Raw genomic sequence first — 25,234 nt, 5'->3', positions numbered from 1 at the left:
AAACCGAGAGGACAGGAGGGAGGGCAGTGAGCATTCACTTTCTCAGGCTTCATTCTCATACATGACCATTCTATACCTGCAGTTTGACAGGTCTCACTAAAATTAAGAAAAGGTAATAAACTTCTAACTTTGGGAGACGTTTAGAAGAGCTGCAAAGGTAACATGCTGCAAAGACGTTTAGAAGAGACATACAGAAGAGCTGCAAAGGTAACAGGCAGCACTGCTGGGTCCCCTCACCCAGCCTCCCCCGGTTTGGGGACTTCATGGGATGACCGTGGGACTTGGCAAAAATGAAGAACTTGACACTGGAACATCACTATTCACCCAACTCCAGACTTTGGGTTGCCATCAGTTTTCCCACTAATATCCTGTCATTTTTTTTTTTTTGGTCCCAGGGTCCAAAGAAGAGTATCACCTGGCATTTAGTACACATTTTTTAAATGAAAAAGATTTAACATGTTAAAACTGCATCAGAATGTCCCTATCCTTCTGTCTTGTAGCAGAGGCCACCTTTCAGAGAGAGGTGTGCGCAGACGTGCACAGAACACACACGTACCCGTCCCTGTTCTTAAAACCCAGGCAAAAGCACAGACTGCTCTCACGTCATGCATCCTGGGCACTGCCCAAGCAGAGTTCATCTACAGGCTCTGTGATGCTGCGTCTGTGGATGTCCTGCCATTGATCCCCAATTCACAGATAGTTAGCTTGTTTCCAGTATTCTGATGTCATTAACAACAATGCAAAGACTATCTTGGTGTAGGACAAATGGACCAGCTGGGAAGAGCTGGGTCACGCAGTTCCACTCATGGGTGTTCGTCTGATACAGACACTGTACTCCCAGGGTCTATCCAGCACAAACGCAGGAACGATGTGCAATTTAAATTTTGACAGATGCTGCCAAATTGCTCTCTGAAGAGGCTGCACCACTTTATTCTCCTACCAACAGTGCATGAGAATGAATGGGTTTCACTTTACTGCTCTGTGAAGCATAGTGTCAATTTTGAGAGAAGCCTTAAATCACCCAGTCACCCACCCTCCCTGATAACTTCAGGGCTGCTCCCAGTACCAGGAGCAGTTCCTAACTCTGTCTAGCACCTTGGACGCTCACATTAGTCAGGAGCCAGAAGCCCATTATTACATGCTTGTTCAGGCAGCGATCTCCTCTCTCCCTTGAATGGGGCCCCAAGCTCTTGGAGGAAAGCAGCATGTCTCTAGCTTTATGTTTCCAGTGTCCATTCAACACACCACCTGGTGCTGAGATACTTTGAAACCATGGGACGAACTGACACCCACATGTTTGGCAAACTGGGGGGCGGGGTGGGGGGGAGGGCAGTACACAGCATGGTGCCTACGAGGCAAGGAAGCACCCCTAGTAAGTCCTACAAGCATTTTCAAATGCCTGCATGCACTGTTATGACCACAACACAAATTTACTTATAAGTTCTACTGACTCTTGTCATCATTTATTTCTCAATAAATGGATGCTGAAAACACAGCTGGTATTACAGAGCCATCTCTGAAATACTTTTAGAAGAAAGCAGAGAACACCTTTGTGACCTGGGAATAGGGAAGGATTTCTTAAGCAGGAGCTAACTGCAAGGGAAAGCAAGGACAAAGTGGATACATTAAGATTTAAAGCTCCAGTTCACGGAAGGAGTTGATCCAAAAATGAAAGTCAAGGTGCAGAGCAGAGCTTTCCAACAGACATAATCAACAATGGACTCATAGCCAAAATAAACTATAAACATTAAGACAAAGGCAGATAAATCCAACAGGAAAACAGGCAAAACTACACAGAAGAGGCTATCTAAATATTATAAAAATGTAAACAAATGCCGGCAAGGTGCTTGACTTCATTCACTGTCAAAGTGGCGGGTCACGACCCTGCCGGCCCAACATGGAGTGACTGGGGTTCTCAGATCCCACTGGTGTCCGCGTTGATGGGTGTGACCACCCTGAAGGCTGCTGGGCAGCAAACCTGTACTCAATGTGCGCATACCTGATGACACGGCAAATCATCTCCTGGGTATAAACAGACCCCAACAAAAACGTGCACACGTCGTGCACACTGGACACGAAGCAGAACACTCACAGAGGTTCTACTTGTCACAGCTCGAAACTGGGGACAACCACCAGATGCCTATCCATGTGGCGGTAACTGCCCCGTGGAGGTGGCCCGCCCTGACACACACTCCACGGCAATGACAATGAGTCACGTGCTCATGGGGACCTATCTACCAGATGTGATGTAGAGTCAAACACACCAGACACACGTGAGCAAATCCAGTTTGTTTTAAAAAGCATAAAGTCTAAAAACAGGTAAAACAAGAAGAGCTGGTCATCAGGATGGGGGCTCCCTGTGGGAGGGGGAGGGGTGAGGTTCTTGTCAAGGCCTCAGGGTCTTGACATGGGTGCTGATCCAGGAGTCTACTCAGTCTGTGAACACCCCTGGAGCTTTATACTTCTGATGGGAGCACTCTGCAGCATGTATATTAGACTTCAATAAAAAGCCAGCAAACCCAGGCCCCATGCTAACTCGATCTTACAATGCCCAGTAAATAATAAACTCAATTTACATCTCTCTAAGTTTTTCTAATCTTTTGGAACATATTTTTTTTTATTCTTCACAGTTAAAATCAGTATGTACAGGCTAGTTTTTATATAGGGATTTTCACTGCTGGTAGGCTTCACTACCTTCCTATTCTTAATACTGCTATAGAACACTTTATAAAAACAGTGATAATTATGATACCACATACCTAGATATTTTAGCTTGAACTAAACTGTGAAAAATTCCCGACTACCTTTACACACTGCCTTTTAGGAATGCATCTGAGTAACTGCTATTTACAATCTAGGAAGACGATAAATATTATTGCTTTTTAATGCTGGAAGGAAGGGGCTGGACTAGGGCTCACACACCAGTGTCCACCAGCTGTTCCAGGCAGCAGATGGGCCCAGCAGGCCTGCATGGTACTCTGAAAATATTTCAGGAAGTGGCCAGATTTAAAAAGTGTGACATGTTACATAAAATGCAGATCTCTGAACAAACTAAAAACATCAAAAATTAAAAATAAAACCAAAAGTAACCCCAGTAATGGGGTAGCCAGGTAGCCAGGGGCCTACCTGCCACTGTCGTCCACTTGCTGGAGCTGGGCCTGCCCTGGCCAGTTGTCAGGGTCACCAGGGCTTCCTGCAGCCCCCAGGTCCTGGTGTGCCCCTAGGTCTGATTCCCTGGGGGCCGTCCCAGCCTGGCCCTGCTGGCCCTTCCTCTACGTGCTGGCCAAGCACCTTTCTACTTTCAGATCTCCCCAAAGGGTGGATCTCAGTGTGGCTTTCTCCTGTCCTTCTTGTGCTTGTTCAGTTAACATGAACCTCAGGGCTCTGCACATCTGCTCTGTCAGGGTCTGGCTCTAATAGTGCATCCTCAGAGAAGCCTTCCCTGACCACCTGCACAAACTCTTTCCTTTCAGTCTATCTTATATACTTTGTATTCCTGCTCATCATCAGAAAGGGTCTTGCTTCCCTGTGTGCTGTCTCTCCCCCAGTGGACCGCAGAGGCTGCCCCGTCACGCTTGCTGCTGTCTCCCCCGAGTCTGGAACAGGTCTCAGTGAACATTCTGATGAATTGGAATGAAATGAATGAACAGATACGATCCATGGACGGTCCCAGAGGTATGCAGCAGACTCTCCCATTGAGTGTCATCACTGTAACACTTCTGGAAAGGGAAAGAGGAGGGGAGGGGAGAGTGTCTTAACCTCTCACTGGCAAGAGCCTCATATTAATTTCTGAGGACTTTCTTATGGGGGAATTACACACACATTTCATGTCCCTTTATTTATCTTATTCACATTCGATGACTTTGGATGACTAACTGAAACACATTTAAAGAGACAGAGGACAATGACAGCTTCCAGGACCCCAAGGCCTTGCACATTACTGATTCAGGAGCAACACTCCTCCTAGAAAGAAGGGCCAGTCATCAGGCAGCAGCTCTCCAGCAATTACAGCCCGATATGAAAACCCACTGTCACTCTTCAATTCTCAAATCTCATTCCACTGAGAACACCACCAGTCTAGACTGCTCTGTGTAGGGAGGAAGTTCCCCCTGGCCAGATAAAGCTGTACTAAGTTGCTCCGCACAAAAGAAATGCATGAGGTACAAATACTCACTAATTTCTATAAAGAGTTCATTTATGTTTATCGCGTTCTTTGCACTTGTCTCTACAAAGACTGCATGGATGGAGTCGGCGTAGTCCTTGGCATCTCTCTCCATGACCTCTCTGGAAAACAATAAACTGTAGATCACAAACTCTATCTGTCAGGAGCTTAATGTGATCCCCATCTAACCCAGTAATTAACCAGATTTATGATGATCAGAACGGAACCTGGAACCACTAGCAATGCATCTAATGGAATGGTCAGAGAATCACCATGGTTTCTCCCCTCCCCCTCCCCCACTACAGCCCTTGCTTGGAGGATCATGGAAGTGGTCCAGAAAAACTGCCAATCAACGTGCTTTCCTTCAAATGTCCTTTCTCCATTCGAGTACCCTGTGCCATGGGAGCTGAGGCTACACCAATCTCAGATCACGTTCAAGTGTGCTGCAACTGACGTTTAAATAAATTACACACCTGTCTCGATACATAGTCTAATGAGGTCCGAGTGTCTGAACTCTCAATTTTAGTTCGAAACTTCAGGACCCCAACCAAACAACAAAAAGGAAGTTTTCAATGTCAGAGAGAAAACAGAAGCTAGGTTCTTCTACTGGATACTGCTCTGTTAGAAGAACACACAATCAGCACTGGTATCGCCTGCAATAATAACTTACCTTACATCGATAAGATCACACTTATTTCCTGCAATGGCAACTACAATATTGGGTGGGCCGTGCTGCCGAAGCTCTTTTACCCAATTCTTTAATGTTGAAAATGTCTCCTGTAACACAAAGGAGGAAAGCAACTGGAGACTGAAGCGACCTAAACAGAGTTTTCAGAATAGTCTCAAGAAGATGGTATGTCAGGCCTTACTTCTTTCGTGATGTCGTAAACAATTATAGCTGCAGCCGAGCCTCGGTAGTACATTGGCGCTAAGGCACGAAACTGCAGAGAAGAGGGAAAAATAAACAACAAAATCGGGAAAACTGGTTAAATATGTTTCTTACTAGACTTTGAAGCCCATTATTCCCACACAGAAGGTAATCTTTCTCTTGAGCCAAGAAAGATGACATGATGCTTTAAAGCAAATGAACCAGTAATTACCAAAGGCAAAAACTTCAAATCTAACACTGAAATGCCGCTCAGAAGGTACTTTAGAATACACTTTTATGGGAATTAAATACGTGCTATAAACAATTGTTTCAGTTGAAAAGGCTAATTGCACTCAATGTTATAATTTCCAAATTCATTTGTTCAGTAGTCCTTTAAACTTTCGCTCCCCAAACAAGGAGATAAAAATAATGCTGTAAATAGTTCTCCAGAGAAGTGCCTGCATTTGGGTGTCGTAAAGATAACCTGCAATCTAAATGCTGATTGTGCTACAGAAATGAGTAGACATTTACATTCATGGCCTGGATGAGCTTGTAACTCGCTTTTTTGATATCGTCCACATACATGGCAATTCCCCAAAGCGGTACATATCTCATTCCATTTACATGCATTTAACTCTGTGTACAGGGTTTCTTCCCACCCATCCTCCTCCAGCTCTCCCCCTCCCCCCAACACAACAGGGAAGAGAAGGAAGGACAATCTAAATAGTGAGACTGATTTAGCGGGCCATTTGTTTTGATAAGGTGTCAGATGGAAAATGGGATGTGCCCACCCCAGTCAACCCTGGTTTCTGGGCATGTGTGTGTTGGTCAAGCCTCCCGCTCAGTGAATGTGAGGTCAGTGTATGAGACAAGACATTGACTTGTGCTTGATTGATCTCTGTTGTATCCCCTGACTTTGAAACCTGACCCCTACACGCGATGTGAGAAGTACTATGGGACTCCCCTCCTGCTCTCTGTTCTGTGGCTCCCCTTCAAAACACAGGACACTGTTATCAGAAGTGAGTACCTAAGAACTGTTTAGGTGCAGGGTGATGTCAAAATAAGTGCCAGCCTCAAACATCCATCCAGGTTCAGTTCAGTTGCTCAGTTGTACCCGACTCTTTGCGAGCCCATGAACCACAGTATGCCAGGCCCCCCGTCCATCACCAACTCCTGGAATCTACCCAAACCCATGTCCATCGAGTTGGTGATACCATACAGGTTAAGCGTTACTAGTCTCAGAGAGAAAGATCCCTGCCTCTGGGGTCAAAGTTGGAAAACTTCCAATAAAATGTTAAGTTTTAGAGAGAAAAAAAACTTGTAAGAAACTAAGGAAACCAGATGATTAGGTGGGAAAGACTCTGAATTGCCCTCCCCGGGATGACAGAGAAGCAATCAGATGGCACAAAGACTATGGTACTAGCTTTCACTTTTGATGCATGATTCCAGCAACTTCCTTTACAAGGCTGTTGGATTTTGTGTGTGTGTGGTATTTAAATTTGTAAAGTAAGATTCATTTAGAGAAGTGCAAAGATTTTAAGGCTGATAAAAGGTCTTAATTTTGATAAAATTACAAATGTGTATATATACATTCATCCTGTCCCATCCCAAGATAGAAAATGTCTTTATCAACATGAAAAGTTCCCCAATGCTATTCTTTTCAAGCCCCTTCTCTATTCTTGATGGTAACCCTTCTCTTCAAGTCTATTTACTGCTATAGATATAAAAACTAGTTTTCTCTTGCTTATGGTCTGCACAGAATATCCACTTCCATTCTCTTATTTTCACATGATCTCTAGGTTTCTGTGTAAGGTAATCCCTTCTATAACCAGCATATTGTTTGATTTTGACTTTTGATCCAATCTGAAAACCTTTGCCTTTTAAGTGGAATATTTAGTTCCTTTACACTAAGATCAGATCAGATCAGTCGCTCAGTCGTGTCCGACTCTTTGCAACCCCATGAATCGCAGCACGCCAGGCCTCCCTATCCATCACCAACTCCCGGAGTTCACTGAGACTCACGCCCATCGAGTCAGTGATGCCATCCAGCCATCTCATCCTCTGTCGTCCCCTTCTCCTCTTGCCCCCAATCCCTCCCAGCATCAGAGTCTTTTCCAATGAGTCAACTCTTCTCATGAGGTGGCCAAAGTACTGGAGTTTCAATTTTAGCACTTAATATACTTCCTGATATATTTGTTTACTGATATTAGGACTACCATTTTGCTACTTGCTTTATATTTTGTTACATTAAAACAAAATAAAACCCTGTTCTTCCCTTCCTCCCTTCTTTTGCATTAACTGTTTTTTACTGTTTACTTTTAATGTAGTAATTAGTCCATTGGTTTTTTAGTTATGCCTCCCTGTATTACTCTTTTAGGTAGCTGCTCTCGTAACTACAATGTGTGTCTCTCATAGCTGACTTAGAGTTTAAAATGCACCACCTTATGTGAAAGATCAGAACCATGCAAGATTTCTTATCCCACTGTCCTCTGTGCCGCTGTCAAATATTTTAAATCTATACGATAATGCACATAACTCAATATTATAATTTTTACATTAAATAGCCAATAATTTTTTTTTTTAATAAAAAGAAAAATCCCCAGATTTTTATATTAACTGTTCCAAGTGGTTCTTGTTTCTTCCTTGGATCTCAAATACTATCTGGCGTCATCCCCTCTAGCCTAAGAACCTTTCTGAGACCACTGCTGCTAAATCCTCTCTGCTTTTCTTCTTCTAAACATGTCATGACTTTGACTTCATATCTGAAAGATAATTTGGTAAGTGGGTAATTCTGACTCTTTGAAACGGCTCCATTGTCTTCTGGCCTCCACTGACTATGGAAGCTGCATGTGCCTATGGTATTATCTCTGGCTGCTTTCAAGATTTTCCTCTTTAACTTTGATTTTTAGCAATTTGACCATGATAGACTTAGACACAGATTTCTTAGTTATCTGTGAGTCTGCTAAACTTTTGGATTTGTGAGTTAATTCCACCAAAATATGGAAAAATTTCAGCCACTGTTTCTCGAAACATCTTTTCTGTCCGCCCCCGCCCGCCCCCCACCCCCCGCTTTTTTTTCTTTTTAACAACTTCTGGGTCTCCAGTCACACATACGTTTGATCATTTGAATTTGTCTCTAGGTACCATGTTCCTGTATTTCTACTCTCTGTTCTTCTGATTTGTTAATTTGTCACTTATCTGGTGGATTTTTCATTTTAGATCTTACAGTTTTCAGTTTTAGCATTTTCATTTATCAGTTGCCATTTTGTGTGAGACTCCCCATCTGTAGTTACATATTTAAAATATCTGGTTTCCGTTATCTTCTCTGAAGTGTTAGAATACTGGCTTATCACCCTTAGATGGTTTTACACGTGGTTAGGGTGAGTCTATGTGGGTCTCTACTCCTAAGACATGGCCCTTTGGCAGTTTCTGGGGGATCCTAGGGTATTGATTCAGCCTTACGTAACAGGCAGGACCGGATTCTAAACCCTGCTTATTCTCACGAGCAGCAGCAGGACCTCTGCTCAGTCCCGTCATGGCCTCTCCAGCTGCTGGCTTCTGTTGAGGCCCTTAGTGTCACTCCCGTGCTTTCACAATTTGAGGGTTAAGCAAAGCCAGGAAAGGGATTTATAAGCTGATTTTCAGGGCTTCCTGCCTTGTGGGATTCATCTTTTCTGGGATGTGCCTCCTCTTTTCCCAGCTGCTCTAGCAACCTTGACCTCTGCCCTCAAATACTGTGAGCTATGAAGACAGCCCCCCACTTGAGTTCTGGCTACCCTGTGCTGCATGGTCGTGGGTGTGCCTTCTGGGGGAAAAGCCATGAAAACTTGAGTCTCATTCGATGTCATTCCCCTTTCAGTCCCTGACTGTATCTGGCGGCTCCAAAGGACCTTCGGAGTTGTTTTTTAATGCTTTGCCCAGTGTTTATACATAACTGTTATCTGTGTGAGGATTAGCCTGTTACAAGCTACTCCTCCATGACTGACACTGAAACTCTTTCTATATACCGTACTTGTGGTATAAAAAAAGAAGGCAGCAGCTTACAAAGAGACTCAAAGGATGTGAGCATAGTTCTGCTCCCAATCAGGCCCTAAATCGGGGGATGGACAGCTTTTTCTGGAAAAGGCCAGTGGTAAACACGTTAGGCTTTGTGGATCACGTGATCTCTGCCGCAACTCCTCAACTCTACCATGGAAGCAAGAGAGCAGCCACAGACAGCAAGTTAACAAATAAACACAGCTGTGCTCTGAAAAAACAGGAAGTAAGCTGGATCTGGCCTGAGAGCCACAGTGTGGACCCTGGTCATAGATGTTAAGCGATGTGTACACGTTTTCCTGATTTCAAACTTGAGTATATCCCTTATGTGACTCCTGTGACAACAAATGACTCCAAGTCTTCCTGGCACTCTGACCTCTAGAAATGGTCGTCAGGAGAAACCACATTAAGATTCAGGGACATAAATCTTCAAGACTGGATGCAGTGTCTATTAGACTTCGGTTAAGAACCTTTTTTTTTTACATGATCACACGCAGATGGCAAGTATTTGAAATACTGCTGCTACAGTTACGGAGCACTTCTGACATGGATGTGAGGTACACGTTTGCGCAACAGCTAGGTCTGTCACTATGCTTCTGGAGGACTCCTTGTTGGTGAAGGAAGATTGGTGGGGAAAGATCATTTTAAATTAATTCATTTAGGGATGAAAAGGTCTGAAAAGGCTCTGTCTTGAGAAAAAAATTATGAAAACAAGTTTTATTTTATCTGATATTAGAAAAAACTTTGGCTTATTATTGCAGCCAGTTTCTTGAATGAACACTGAGTCAAAGTTGATTGATAAATGGACCATGATTCTTCTGATAGGATCATGTTGTTCTTGTTCAGTCACTAAGTCACGTCCGACTCTTTGCAACCCTGTGAACTGGAGCACACCAAGCTCCCGTGAACCACATGCTGGCACAACATGGTATCTATTTTTCATTTCGTGTTTGCCCTTCCTAGTCCTGTCACAGGAAGGGAACTTTTACAAAATATCTGAGGACTCCCATCGGTTTTCCCTAGGCCTTTTGATACACACATCATTATCTTCTGAGGCACTTATGTCATCACTTTGATCAGTAGCTTTCTCTTCACTTAATTTAAGAAGCTCCCTACCATCAATGGCTTCGTATAACATCTGTGGAATTCTCCAAATCACTTTCACTGACTTAATGAAATTACTTTGCAATCAGTTGTGACTGGACCATCAAGGATAATCCATCTGTGAAGACGTGAGGGTCAAATGGGAAGGATGTCCGAATGGTCAGTTCATCATGAATGGCTACATCTTAGGATGACTTCTGATTCCATGATAAATCTCATTACAGAGAACTGAATAACAAATACATAGATATTAGAAATGCCTCATTTGAGGCATGCACTGCTCACATGACAAAAGTAGGGGGAGGATCTGGGCCTGCTTCCCTGTGCCAGAGTAGGGCTCGCAATTAAATGACATAAATCCACCGGTATCAGTGCTGAGCACCAGGGGTTGAGCACATAGATGTGAGGACAGCCCCTGCCCCCAAGGAGCTAACAGAAGATAAACAGGCAAGGAGACGGGGTACAACCTGGGGGTTGTGGGCAATCACAAGGATGGTTCAGAATACAAAGAAATACACTGAAGAGTCTACCTGCTAATTGGTCTACCTGATACCAGAGCACCAGGTCAGGCCCTGTGCTAGGCCCTGGGACCATAACCCCGTGGGCCTGGTTCTCAGTTTCTCGTCTGTGGGGAGAGCCTGTCAGGAGAGGTGTGTGGACAGGTAGCTACTTACAACTTGGAATGAGGGTCCTGAGGGAAATGAATAGAGCACATGAGTCTGAGCGAACTCCGGGGGTTGGTGATGGACAGGGAGGCCTGGTGTGCTGTGATTCATGGGGTCGCAAAGAGTCGGACACGACTGAGCGACTGAACTGAACTGATGTACAACGAGCTGGGGTGGTGCTGAGGTGCAGAGGGATGAGGGGAAACAGGAGGGTGTGATGCTGAACCTGGGACGGAAAGGCTGGTAAGGAGCCAGATGGCCATGCCCTGCGTCAAAGGACAGTCTTCTGGTGCAAGGAGTGCTATGTGTGAAGGCCGACTCTGGTGTGTCTGAGGACATGAACAGAGGCCCCTGGGCTGGAACTCAGAAGGTGAGGGGAGGCTGGACAGGAGGCCCTGGAGAGCAGGCGGTGCAGGCCATGAGGGCTCCGCACACCCCTGGACAGGGTGCGGCTCCCAGGAGAGGGGCAGCCGGCAGTTCCTGAGGAGCTGAGCAGGAGGGTTAACAGAGTCTGATTCAGGTTTTCATAAGGGAACCCTAGGTCCTGTGAGGAGAACAGACACAGGGTGACGGGGCTGGGAGGAGGGAAGGCAGGGAGACCAGTGACCGAGAGAGGAACTCTTGGGTGAGAGTGAGAGGTGGCAGGCCACTGATAGTGGACACAGGGAGAAGTGAGTAGACTTAGAAGCTACAGCTGTCAGGACAGCTAAAGGGGAGAGAGCACCTCCAGACTCACACCTCAACGAGGTGGGCCTGTGGCAAACTGAGGAAGGCAGGGGTGGTGGGGAAAGCCCCCTCAAAGCAACATGGGATGAGAGTTTTGAAGGCTGAACACGCATTCTCCAGGCTAACGCTGGGAGGGAGGGTGTTCCAAGCAGAGGGAATGACGGGACATGGGTGTGAGGCAGGCACTGGCCTGGTGACGGCAGATCTGAAAGGTTTGGTCGGTCTTGGAGGATGAACTGGTGGGAGGAGGTGACAATGGAGAGTCTGGCGGAGGCTGGCACCATCCAGGCCCAAAAGGCTGTGTCTGGGACAAACAAGCAGGAAAGGCTCACAGAGGCGCCCTGGAGGATTTTCACAGCATTTCTGATTCGCTGTTGATGTTGAGCTCTTCTTAAACCCTATGATTTGGCAACGACCAGCTGGAGTGGGGGTGCACGGCCAGCGTCCCTCTCCTGATAGTCTCCACGGCGCAGGGCTCTGCTGGGCAGGCCTCCTGGGCCCAGCTGCCTCATCTGTATTCCCAGCGCTAGCCTTTGGCTGGCTCAGTGATCGAGCTCCAGGTAGGGGTGAGGGACATTTGCATCTCAGAGCAATGACTCCTGGTGCAGAATCAATTAGAGGTGGGGAAACAAGAGGCAGGCAGACCAGCTAATTACAAAACTTAACAGAATTCTGCTATCATGGCAACAGCAAGAGAGACGCATAAACCCTCGTGTTATTCTTTTTTTACGTTCTGAAAAAAAAAAGAGATGTTATACATCACTGTGTCTATGAAGACAGGCTCTGATTCAAGGCATAATGGAATCTATATTATAGTAGGATGCTTTATGATGAGGGCTTTGCTGTCTCATCAAATATATGGGAGGGGTAACTGAGATGTGGGATTCACTGAAAGGGTACATATATTACTGGTATGAAGAGCCATGAGTTTGTGGCTAATAGGCTGGATGCCAGGGCTATGTCTGTGGACATACTCAGGGAGGCTCTGTGGGAGGCGGCCCTTCTGAAGGATGGGCGAGTGATGCTTGGCCAAGGCCCACCCACCTCAGCACACATGGCCCAGACAACGCAGGAGCCGTGGGGACTGGAGACCAAGCAGACACATCTCGATGAGGAAGTGGACATAGGTGTGACATCCAGTGGTTTAAAAAAATAACACAGAACAGAAGAAACCAAACAGAACGAACTTGAGATGTGAAATCTGTACGAATGTGCAATGTCTACACCAGGACAAAAGGAACGCCTTGTTGTGCTCTCCTCCATTTGTCTGTGATGATGCTTGTCGGGTTTTACACCATTCGAAGCATCTATGCTGTCTCAGATAAGACTGTGGGGACAGACTATTTCTCCTGATTACTTCCGCTATACTTTTAAGAGCTTTAAGATAGCACAGCGCATCCATCATATGTTCTGTTTTGATAACACTGTTTGAAAACAAAATTAAACAGGAGCTGAATAATGGGGCAGCTGCCAGACACACCTCAACAGGGAACTCAACACAGGGAAGAATGGGGCGGCAGCAGCAGCCAGACCCTTCCCCACTTTCCTGTCCCGTCCCATTTGGGTGGGCTTTGTCAAATCCTCTTCTGCACCGAGGTACCATGGCCCTGGCCCCACTTCTGGCCCAGGCCCTCCCAAGGCAGACAGCCATCCAGGACAACTTTATCATCAGGCGTTTAATAAGCACTATTGCATGGCACAGTGTTAGCTCATCCATTTCACTTAAAGTCTCAAACTTTATATGCTGTTAAAGTTCCCTCTTTAGCTCTTAAAAGGCGGCTATAATGAGATGTGCTTCACTCTCCCTTCCTACCACTAATTCTTTTATATCTCTGCTCAAGGATGGAGCCCCAAAATTACACACCATGCTCTGAGCGGGGTTTCATCAGGCCTGTTAGTCAGGATTTACTTGAAGACACTAAAATATATATAAATGCCCTCAGTGCCCACGAGCACTTTCTCCATCTGTGGACTTCGTGGTTCTAGTTGAGCAGGAAAGGGCTGGCCGCGCAAATGGGAACGTGTGTGTCTCCGGTGCAGAGAAGGGCAGTGAGTGACGTGAAGCGACGGGACCCAGCATTGCACTGGTGCTTTCACCTGGGCCTCAGGAAAACACATAGTGATGCAAAGGGTGACTTACTCGTTCTTGTCCAGCTGTGTCCCAGATGAGGAATTTATGTAGTTCATTTTGGTACTGGACAGTCTTGGTCATAAAAGATGCCCTACAAAGAGAGACCTAAACGATCAGAACACAGGTATTTAAACCACGTCACCAGCCCGAGTTGGAAACATCGTTTAGACCCCACAGTTCTCACACTCCTGCTCCACACTACATTCTGACTGTGGTCCTCTTTGGAGTATGAATGAGACACTCAGATGCTGGCTGCATGCTCTAAGATGGAAGGGTTCTTTGGCTTGTGGCTGCCTAAACTTCACATCAAAAGAACCATGAGATAATTTGATAATCCAGACATTAGCCTCCCTTGTAATATACTCAAGCTGTTCTTCAGAAAGATGGCACCATGGGAAAACTTTTGTGAAAACCTGTGTGTCCAGGAAATGAGTGTACTAGTAATGAGCAGTAGGTCATTTGGCTTTGTCCTCAGCCCATTCCTAAACCAAAGGATCATGTGAAGAGCTAGTGTTAGACTAGGGTTAATAAAACTAAAATACCAACAAGAAGCACAAAGACTCCCAATCACCACCTCTGTGTTTCAGTAACAGATCGGCCCCCCACTGGTTGTCCTGCTAGGCCACCCCAGTCCTGGGTGGAGAAGGAATGCTCCTGTACAGGTTTTCCTGCTCTCTGCGAGGGACTGCTCCATGCAGGGGCCTCTGAAGGCAGGGCCAGGGGCTTGTGCTTTTGGGACAACCTGTGAGGAACTGTGGAACACGTGCCTAGACCCTCTGGAGGCTCCTGGATGAAGATTCTAGAGGCCTGTCCCAGGCCAGCGCTAGCTCCAATGCTACCTTCTACTCTCCCAACCCACCAGAAAGCTCCCTGCTGGGAAGTCCTTTGTCTCCCAGCCTCCTCCGGGCATCCCAGTCTGGCAGAAGAACCCAGGGATGATTATGTCTTCTTTCCCACTGAATAAACCTTATGGGGCTGAGGGTCAAGCTGTGCTCTTGGAATCACACCCTCATCATCCTAATCAGGACAATGAACTCAATGGCTAGACGTTTTCACATATTCTGAATCTGAAATATCTTTGAAGAGATTCAAGTAGCAGTTACATAATTTTCAAAAAAGTGCAAGCTGAAATCAATAGAATGACTTTCTGAAGCATTACTGAGCTTAGGTTAAGTATCAGAATCCTTAGTTAAAAAACTTTTTACACTTGCCATGGTTAAATCAGGATGTGTACCAGGACTTCTCACTTTAAGGAAGATCTAAGCCTTCACACGGAACACAGCCTTGTCTGACTCAATGAAACTAAGCCATGCTGTGTGGGGCCACCCTAGACAGGTGGGTCATGGTGGAGAGGTCTGACAGAATGTGGTCCTCTGGAGAAGGGAATGGCAAACCACTTCAGTATTCATGCCTTGAGAATCCCATGAACAGTATGAAAAGGCAAGATGATAGGATACTGAAAGAGAAACTCCCCAGGTCAGTAGGTGCCCAATATGCTACTGGAGATCAGTGGAGAAATAACTCCAGAAAGAATGAAGGGATGGAGCCAAAGCAAAAACAATACCCAGTTGTGGATGTGACTGGTAACAGAAGCAAGGTCTGATGCTGTAAAGAGCAATATTGCATAGGAACCTGGAATGTCAGGTCCATGAATCAAGGCAAATTGGAAGTGGTCAAACAAGACATGGCAAGAGTGAAAGTCGACATTCTAGGAATCAGTGAACTAAAATGCACTGGAATGGTTAATTTAACTCAGATGACCATTATATCTACTACTATGGGCAGGAATCCCTTAGAAGAAATGGAGTGGCCATCATGGTCAACAAGCGAGTCTGAAATGCAGTACCTGGATGCAATCTCAAAAATGACAGACTGATCTCTGTTCATTTCCAAGGCAAACCATTCAATATCACAGTAATCCAAGCCGATGCCCCACCCAGTAACGGCGAAGAAGCTGAAGTTGAACGGTTCTATGAAGACCTATAAGACCTTTTAGAACACGCAAAAAAGATGTCCTTTTCATTATAGGGGACTGGAATGTAAAAGTAGGAAGTCAAGAAACACCTGGAGTAACAGGCAAATATGGCCTTGGAATACAGAATGAAGCAGGGCAAAGGCTAATAGAGTTTTGTCAAGAGAATGCGCTGCTCATAGCAAACACCCACTTCCAACAACACAAGAGAAGACTCTACACATGGAAATCACTAGATGGTCAACACTGAAATCAGACTGATTATATTCTTTGCAGCCAAAGATGGAGAAGCTCTATACAGTCAGCAAAAACAAAACCGGGAGCTGACTGTGGCTCAGATCATGAACTCCTTATTGCCAAATTCAGACTTAAATTGAAGAAAGTAGGAAAACCACTAGACCACTCAGGTATGACCTAAATCAAATCCCTTATGATTATACAGTGGAAGTGAGAAATAGATGTAAGGGACTAGATCTGATAGATAGAGTGCCTGATGAACTTGTGACATTGTACAGGAGACAAGAATCAAGACCATCCCCATGGAAAAGAAATGCAAAAAAGCAAAATGGCTGTCTGGGGAGGCCTTACAAATAGCTGTGAAAACAAGAGAAGTCAAAAGCAAAGGAGAAAAGGATATAAGCATCTGAATGCAGAGTTCCAAAGAATAGCAAGGAGAGATAGGAAAGCCTTCCTCAGGGATCAATGCAAAGAAATAAGAGGAAAACAACAGAATGGAAAACACTAGAGATCTCTTCAAGAAAATTAGAGATACCAAGGGAACATTTTATGCAAAGATGGGCTCAATAAAGGACAGAAAATGGTATGGACCTAACAGAAGTAGAAGATATTAAGAAGAGGTGGCAAGAATACACAGAAGAACTGTACAAAAAAGATCTTCACGACCAAGATAATCACGATGGTATGATCACTCACCTAGAGCCAGACATCCTGGAATGTGAAGTCAAGTGGGCCTTAGAAAGCATCACTACGAACATTATTTCAAATCCTGAAAGATGATGCTGTGAAAATGCTGCACTCAATATGCCAGCAAATTTGGAAAACTCAGCAGTGGCCACAGGACTGGAAAAGGTCAGTTTGCATTCCAATCCCAAAGAAAGGCAATGCCAAAGAATGTTCAAACTACCGCACAACTGCACTCATCTCACACGCTAGTAAAGTAATGCTCAAAATTTTCCAAGGCAGGCTACAGCAATACGTGAACCATGAACTTCCAGATGTTCAAGTTGGATTTAGAAAAGGCAGAGGAACCAGAGATCAAATTGCCAACATCCGCTGGATCATGGAAAAAGCAAGAGAGTTCCAGAAAAACATCTATTTCTGCTTTATTGACTATGCCAAAGCCCTTGACTGCATGGATCACAATCAATTGTGGAAAATTCTGAAAGAGATGGGAATACCAGACTACCTGATCTGCCTCTTGAGAAACCTGTATGCAGGTCAGGAAGCAACAGTTAGAACTGGACATGGAACAACAGACTGGTTCCAAATAGGAAAAGGAGTACGTCAAGGCTGTATATTGTTACTGTGCTTATTTAACTTATATGCAGAGTACATCATGAGAAATGCAGGGCTGGAAGAAACACAAGCTGGAATCAAGATTGCCAGGAGAAATATCAATAACCTCAGATACGCAGATGACACCACCCTTATGGCAGAAAGTGAAGAAAAAAGTCTCTTGATGAAAGTGAAAGAGGAGACTGAAAAAGTTGGCTTAAAGCTCAACATTCAGAAAACTAAGATCACGGCATCTGGTCCCATCACTTCATGGGAAATAGATGTGGAAACAGTGTCAGACTTTATTTTTTGGGGCACCAAAATCACTGCAGATGGTGACTGCTGCCATGAAATTAAAAGACACTTATTCCTTGGAAGGAACGTTATGACCAACCTAGAGAGCATATTTGGAGAAGGAAACGGTAACCCACTCCAGTGTTCTTGCCTGGAGAATCCCAGGGACAGGGGAACCTGGTGGGCTGCCGTCTATGGGGTCGCACAGAGTCGGACACGACTGAAGCGACTTAGCAGCAGCAGCAGATAGCATATTAAAAAACAGAGACATTACTTTGCCAACAAAGGTCCATCTAGTCAAGGCTATGGTTTTTCCAGTAGTCATGTATGGATGTGAGAGTTGGACTGTGAAGAAAGCTGAACACCGAAGAATTGATGCTTTTGAACTATGGTGTTGGAGAAGACTCTTGAGAGTCCCTTGGACTGCAAAGAGATCCAACCAGTCCATTCTAAAGGAGACCAGTCCTGGGTGTACTTTGGAAGGACTGATGCTAAAGCTGAAACTCCAATACTCTGGCCACCTCATGCAAAGAGTTGACTCATTGGAAAAGACTCTGATGCTGGGAGGGATTGGGGGCACGAGGAGAAGGGGACGACAGAGGATGAGATGGCTAGATGGCATCACTGACTCAATGGACATGAGTTTGAGTAAACTCCGAGAGCTGGTGATGGACAGGGAGGCCTGGTGTGCTGCGATTCATGGGGTTGCAAAGAGTCAGACACGACTGAGCAACTGAACTGAACTGAAGCCTTCAAAAAGCCTTAGTTATTGTGAAGATGAAATGATATGATATAGTGAAAATGCTCTGCAAATTATAAAGTACTGTCTCTAAACAAGGTATTATTATTGTTATTATTATTAAAGGCAGCACCAGGAAATGTCTTAGTTTAGACTTTGCTATATTAGTCCTAAGCGCTTGCAACTCAGTCCTCCATCAATTATGGCTGTGCTGTCAGAGGTACAACAGGCACCGGGCCTATAAACGGAGCCAGAGCATGCAGCATGCCCAAACTAGCTGCTCAGAGGGCAAGAGGAGAAATATGCTTCACGGAGACAAAAGCTGAGAGAGTTACACACAACGTTAAAAGGAAGTGTTTCGCTTCTGGGATCAGAATTCACTGAGGTCCAAACTACCTGCCAACCATCTCCCTTTTACTGAGAGTATAGATTCATGACTCAGACAAGTGGCAGCTACTATGAATGTAAGGATCTTATGGGATTAAACCCAACTTCCGGTCTGTGACCTTAGACCACCCATCCCTTCTCTCCCGTGGATGCTCTCAACACAACTCCCTCACAACTCCTTGTCATGCCTCCACATCTACTGGTCTCTTGTCCTTGTATTGCCAGTGTCACTGGCCAAACTGCCAATTCTTTAGGGTCTTATCTGTCCTGTCTCAACCACCCAGGACAGCCTCTCTCCCTGCTTATTCTGCACACAGGTGGAGTGGCTGTCCCGCTGGACGAAAAGTCCCCAAGCCAGGACTGGTGTGGGGACGATCCTATGTCAGCTGGGCCCACCCCAGGCCTCTTCTTCCACCCAGCAACAATCCCACACTCCTATGACTGACTGTTTTCCAGCCCCCAGCCACTGCCTGCCACCCCTTGTTCCCAGGCCAGCAGCTCGTTTCTTCCTTCTCAGAGAAGACAGAGGTTATAAGCCCAAGCTCTGCAACATAGTCCCCAGTCAACCCTCCCACTTGACAATGAACTCATTTCATTCACACCAGCTGTAACCCCCACTTTTCTGATTCTGCTTGTCTTTATTCACCTATCACCTCGGCCCTGACCATGAGCCCAGCACAACCCGCCTAGGCCACTGCAGACATCAAGCCGGTCTCCTTCCCCCAGACTTGAATCCTTCTAATTGTTCCTGCTTCTGACTTCATGCTGACGGTTCCTTTTCTGTGAATACTTTCCCCTCTGGCCAAACGCTCCTCAGGCTTTAGGTCTTAGCTCAACTGCCAACAGTCACAGAAATGTGTGTGGTCCACCCAAGCCAGGTGGCTTCACATCTCAACTTCACCCTGCAACACACACCATCCCATTTTGTCCTCAGCGTGTCTGCCACAAGGCCTGTACAATGTCTGTCTGGCTTATTTGTCTATTTTTAAATTTATCTGTTAAATGCCAGGAAGTATGGACCTTGCGGTTCAGGTCTTCTTCTGTAACAGGGGCATCTTCCTCACCTCCCTGCTGGCTACCCTGGAATTCTGACAAAACATCTACTATGTTGCTATAAGCCACCTGGCCTTCCATGATGTCCACAGTTTCAGGGAGTCTCAGCCAAGCGCTCCCCGGAGCACACAATGAGAAGTACTTTTGAAGCGCAGAGACAGCTGAGATTAGAGGCAACTCGGGGGGCTCTTGAGCCAGGAGTGTGGCCTCTAGGGGGTGGGGTGGGGTGCCACCAGCAGGGCTGACCACGCCCAGGGACATCCTCACGACCTGCTCCCGCTCAGCCATTAGGCCAGCTCCCAGGCCTCTTGCCGGAGATGGGTTCTCGGAACCCTGCTAAGGAAGCAGCAGCGATGCTGGACGGGGCCCAGCGCAAGTGGTGGTGATGGGACAACCAAACCCCTCCTCCCCGCGCCCCCGAAGCCTCTCACTGCAACAGGCATCTCTGTGGATTTCTGAGAACCAGAGGGCTTGGCCTGTCACACCAGTAAGGACCACCTCTTCCCCGTCGGCACTTGGATTCGGCTGGACTGATCTAGAGTGATGACGCTGGGGCTCGGGGTAGGCATGGGGCGAGAGGCGCACTAGGCAGAAGGCCTCCAGCATGGCCCACGCTTCAGGGTTTCATCTGCGGAGGACATGCTCTCCTGAATCTGACTGACTGCAGCTCTGCTCCACCGTCGGGACACTTCATCCCTGTCCCCACACTAAAGGCAGTGAAGATGGGGCTTAATTTCACTCCACCCTCACAGCAGTCTGTCTCCAGTTCTGAGTTCTCAATCAGAACGTGGTGTCGGCCTTCCACAGAAACATTGGTCTGCAGCTCTTCTTTGTTACTTTCATCCACTCTGAGAGAACTGTCTGGCTCTCCATTTTATATTTAATCTACACTTGAACTTTAGTCCCTGAGGTAAATTCAAAATTGGACCCTCATCTTCAAGCGGGACCACTACAATTTCTCCCTCCCAGCGTCACTCCATCCCAGGATCACTCCTTTAATGCTCAAGTTAAATGACACGGACAGTAGGATAAGTTCATATCTGGCTCTCTGAAAAACAGGCAATGGCTTCCTGCCATCCAAATGACACATTTTTATTTTCCAGCCTGCCATTTACCTGTCTGACACCCTTATTTTTCACTACTAACCCATCTCTCTTCACTCTGTCTAGGCAGATCTTATTACCTCTTTAATCTAAAATCCCTACTAGCATTATTTCCTAAAGCTAGATTGCCTTTCATAAACTTCTCCATTTTTTCCAGACATTCCACATCACCACAATCTTTGGTGGGAGCAGGAGTTCCCAATCGAAGTACTTGCTACAAGGGGTTTTAAAAACGCCTTTCCTTTACCTGCAGTGGACTCGCTGGGCTTCTGCAAAACACAGGTATGACCTGGCTCACAGTCTAGTACCCCTGAGCCCTTTTCTTGGAATGACACACAGATGCTGTCATCCTCATGATGGTGAAAGTGAAAGGTGCTCAGGCGTGTGCCACTCTTTGCAACTCTATGGACTCTACAGCCCATGGAATTCTCCAGGCCAGAATACTGGAGTGGGCAGCCGTTCCCTTCTCTAGGGGATCCTCCCAACCCAGGGATCGAACCCAGGTCTCCTGCATTGCAGGTGGATTCTTTACCAGCTAAGCCACCAGGGAAACCCCCTCATAACGGTATGTGGTGCCTTTTAATGAGTGTCCATAACCTCAGCTCTGTATGCAAGTTCCAGAATCTCATGTACCTTTAAACTCTACCATTTCTCAGACTCACGAGATCTACCATTTCTCAGACTCATGAGGTCTAAGGGCTGACGTGCCATTTCGTACCACCCTGCAGAGGGCCCCCTCCTGGGAGGCTCCACCCACCTGCACCAGAGCCGTGGGTGCACACGAGATGGTTGAATCCACAGGCTCATTCACGGGTCACCCTGAGCAAATTCTCCAGGACCTTTTACACTGTTGTCATTCTAAGACTGTTTGTGAAAATATTTAAACTCAATGAAGACACTACTCTAAACCTAAAAATAATTAAATTTAACAATGAAGAGTTCAGCATCTCTTTTCCTAAGTTTGTTAAGAATAAGTTAACCCAACAGGAAAATCGTTTGCATCACATACAGTAAAATCAACAGTCACGGGAAGGAATGAGCTGCCCCGACTGAGTGGTCATAATGGTGAGTGCTCTTCTCGTCCACCATACGTGTGGCCCCACTGAGTCCTTCGTGTGAGCCTCCGGGGCAGATCTGATTTGTCAGCACCAGTTTGTAGACAAGCCGTGGAGGGGACGGAGAAGGACAGCAGCACAGCTAGGACCCTCGTCAGGCAAGACCTCGAGCCTGGTCTTGGAACCATAGCACCACAGGACCGTAGTGTGCCTGGGGGGTGACTCCCTCAAACACATGCGAGCAGGAACCCCAGGCAGGCAGAGTGAGTGCAGCCTCATCCCTGTCCCCAGGAGGCTCACAGGTAAAGCCACACCTGAGTCCCTAGGGGAGCAGTGACTCCAGGTGTGGGAGGCTGGATGACCACCCCACCCCTCCACTCCCACCCTAGAGGATGGCCACATTCCAACCCTAGAACCTGTGAATATGTTACTTCCCACTGCAAAAGGGGCACCTTACAGATACAATTAGGTTAAAAATCTCATGTTGGGGTAAGGATCCTGGATTAATGAGACAGTCCAACATAATCACAACAGTCCTTAGAAGGAGACCAGAAGTTGGAGCCAGAGATGGTGATGGAACATGGAAGGAGAGAGCAGGACTGTGTGCCCTGAAGATGGGTGAAGGGCATCTTCCGGGGTGCTGCTCCCTTCCCCTGTGTTGTGAGGAGCTCTCTTGCACTGGAGCTTGTTCTCCAGAGGGTGCTGGGCCTGAAGTGACCAGGGGCCCACCACCTGGCCTGGTTTCAGGGCCCTGGTGTTGGGGGAGGAGAGCCATGCCCTGCTTCTCCCCCCAGCCTTCTGGTTTGTTACTATTCTGCACTCTTAACACCTGACAATAAACATTGTCCATGCCAACAGAGGCTGGACGACAGGACGCCCCTGGAAGCTGGAGGTCAAGGAAGCCAGTTCCCTCCTCACAGCCTCAGGGTAACCAGCTCTGTCAAGACCCCGGCTTTAGCCAGCGAAACTGATTTTGGACTTCCAGAACTGTAAGATGATAAATTTGCTATATTTTGTGACAGCAGCAAACAGAAACTACTACACCAGGGAGGACTTCATGAGAAGGGCTGAAGTTTGAGCTGAACCCAGAAGTTTAAGGGGGGTGTCTGCCCAGCAGAGGCCCAGCAACAAGACCCGAGAGGGGGTGGGGACACATTCTACAAGAGAAAAGGCAGGAAGAGAAGCAGAGAATGATGAAAATGTGCAAGAATGCCAGTGGTTCTGCAGGGCGAGCCTGGTGAGGCAGGGCTGGGGTGGTAACCACATGAAAGGCTCCGGGTAGGGTGGGGGCAGATGGGGGGTGAAGGTCTACAAGATGCTGCACCTTCACACTGATAAGCCTCGGCTCTGTGAGGCCCTGTTTCCTGTTCATCAGGATCTCCCAAAGGCCAGGGTGTCACCATCACCATTTCTGCCATATTCGTGCTCCAGCGCTCTTACTTACTGCTGAATGGTGTAAAAAAATTCATTCTTCTATTTTTTTTTTAACTTAAACTTGTCTGAGCATTAATACTGGTAAAATTAAAATCCCACAGGATTCAGGGACTAGTTTTGTATTTTCTAACACACAATGAAATACTTCACAGTATAAATTTAAAACTTCCACCTGTGCACTGTGTGGAGTCATCTGAAGGGTGATGTTCTGGGAGAGACAGCTGAGAGTGCGAGGAGCCCCAAGGGGAGGAAGGGATGGTGTCACCAGATCTGTTTGAAAGCTGAATTCTGGAAGTGCGCAACAGATACCTTCCGCCAGATACCAAGCCCTTAATAATCCATGGGTGAGTGAGATGGATGTCTATTTTTAAAGACCTTACGGGGTAGAAGTGGAGATGGAATTCTAGGCAAAACCCAGGGAAACTGAGCATCGCTGAGTGCTCGAACAAGACGGACAGAAATGGAGGTGAGCTCTGAGGCCATGAGAGGGTCCTGCAGAAAGATGGGGTTGGCTTGATGGGTGTGAAGGGATACCATGAGGCTGACACCCTAAAGCCACAGGTGTGGGCTGCTGAGAGGGACAGTTCTAAGAAGTTTGAGGCAGGCTTCTGGCTCAGGCAGTGGTGTGTGTGATGTGTGATTCAGGTATTTCCAAACCGTAGTCTGCGCCTTGATTTTCAGAACAGGCAACATGCTCACGGGCTTCATGACCCACAGTGCATACAGCGGGTGCGCTGGACTGAACTCTCCTGCACATCCTTCTCTCCAGCCACTCAACTCCTCGCCCTGGAAACTATCTCATCTGCTTCTCAGGTTGCCTTTCTGATACGCCCATGGTTTACACAGAATATGTGTATGCAGTTTCCCCCGCAACCTTCTTTATTAGCACAGATGGTAGAACATAAAACACACTTTTGATTCTTTCATCCTGTGCTACAATCTAGGAGGTCATCCAGTGTAAGTACAAGAGGTTTTCTCAAGCTGGCCTTTCCCCCTGTATCACATTCTATCGAGTGATTATACTATAAATTATATAATCAGATACCTACTAATCAAGTGCTGCAATTACTAACCTTGGACAGTTACTGCCCTTGTTGTCTGAAACTTACGTGAGTAAGTTTATCTGAAGGATAAAGTCCTAGAAGTAGGATTTCTGGGCAAGGATATGAGACAAGAGCATTCTCACTAAGCATGCGGGCTTTTTAGACAGACTACCCGCTCTGCTTATTAGTTTTGCCACCAACTGGGCAAGTCAATTAACCTCTCTTTGCCTCAGTTCTCTCATTTGAAAACTAGGAATAACTTCAGTACCTAAAACACAGGAATTTAAAACGCTTTAAATTTTACCCAAGTAATATTAATGAACAATAACATGCAGTATAGGGTTTGATGTTTCACATTCTCGTGTAACTACTGTCTAAAACAAGATACAGAACATTTCCCTAAGCCCAGAAAGTTTCCTTATGCCCTTTTCTAGCTAAGTCTTATACCTACCTCAGGCAAACCATTTTTGACCTCTACTTCACAGATGATTTTTGATTGGCCTTTGGTTTCCTATAAATGGACCACCAGGGAAGTCCTCTCCTGACCTGACTTTAAATATAAATTTTATTAGATGAGCTCAGTGGCTAACTGGATGCAGTGGAGGAAGGATCAGTAAATGTGATCACAATTTTGAGGAGTTATCTTGGCTTTCCAGTTCCCCGCCTGGACCCTTTGCCCTGGTTACAGTCACCCAATGTCCAGCGAAGATGGGGACTCCCTCAGAGAGGTTTCTCTGGGCTCGCCTGTGGCCTCAAGTCTCCATAGCTGAGAGCCCACGGGCCCGTCTCCAGCAGCTCCCCCAACTCCTGTCTCTGCAGAGATGGACAGCAGCCAGGGGTCCCTTCTCTCTTATGAGTGGCTTGTCACTGTCTGAAGTTGCATTCATTTAGGTTTCTTTGTGAGCTCAGATGTCTAGTGTGCTTTTAAAAATTAATTTTGCTTGTTTT

At 46.3% G+C, this 25,234-nt stretch overlaps 1 protein-coding gene across 2 annotated transcripts in view; it reads right to left on the bottom strand.

Moving 5' to 3' along the window:
* The window catches only part of RAB22A (RAB22A, member RAS oncogene family), a 53,480-nt gene that overhangs the window by 7,059 nt on the left and 21,187 nt on the right, over positions 1-25,234 (bottom strand). The window contains exons 3-7 of one of the 2 annotated variants that reach the window (XM_027559000.1): positions 13,701-13,782; positions 5,032-5,103; positions 4,833-4,939; positions 4,175-4,284; positions 5-3,719 (exon numbers count right to left, since the gene is read on the bottom strand). In XM_027559000.1, coding sequence (XP_027414801.1) covers positions 3,706-3,719; positions 4,175-4,284; positions 4,833-4,939; positions 5,032-5,103; positions 13,701-13,782 — 385 coding nt within the window. In that variant the 3' untranslated portion in view covers positions 5-3,705. Of the gene's footprint in view, positions 1-4; positions 3,720-4,174; positions 4,285-4,832; positions 4,940-5,031; positions 5,104-13,700; positions 13,783-25,234 lie in introns of those variants that run through there. The other variant, XM_027558999.1, reaches the window with a different exon arrangement.

Source organism: Bos indicus x Bos taurus, chromosome 13 (genome assembly GCF_003369695.1).
Source record: "Bos indicus x Bos taurus breed Angus x Brahman F1 hybrid chromosome 13, Bos_hybrid_MaternalHap_v2.0, whole genome shotgun sequence".
Taxonomy (NCBI): Eukaryota; Metazoa; Chordata; class Mammalia; order Artiodactyla; family Bovidae; genus Bos; species Bos indicus x Bos taurus.
The sequence above is the reverse complement of the archived record's forward strand: the minus strand, read 5'-3'. Positions and strand labels throughout refer to the sequence as shown.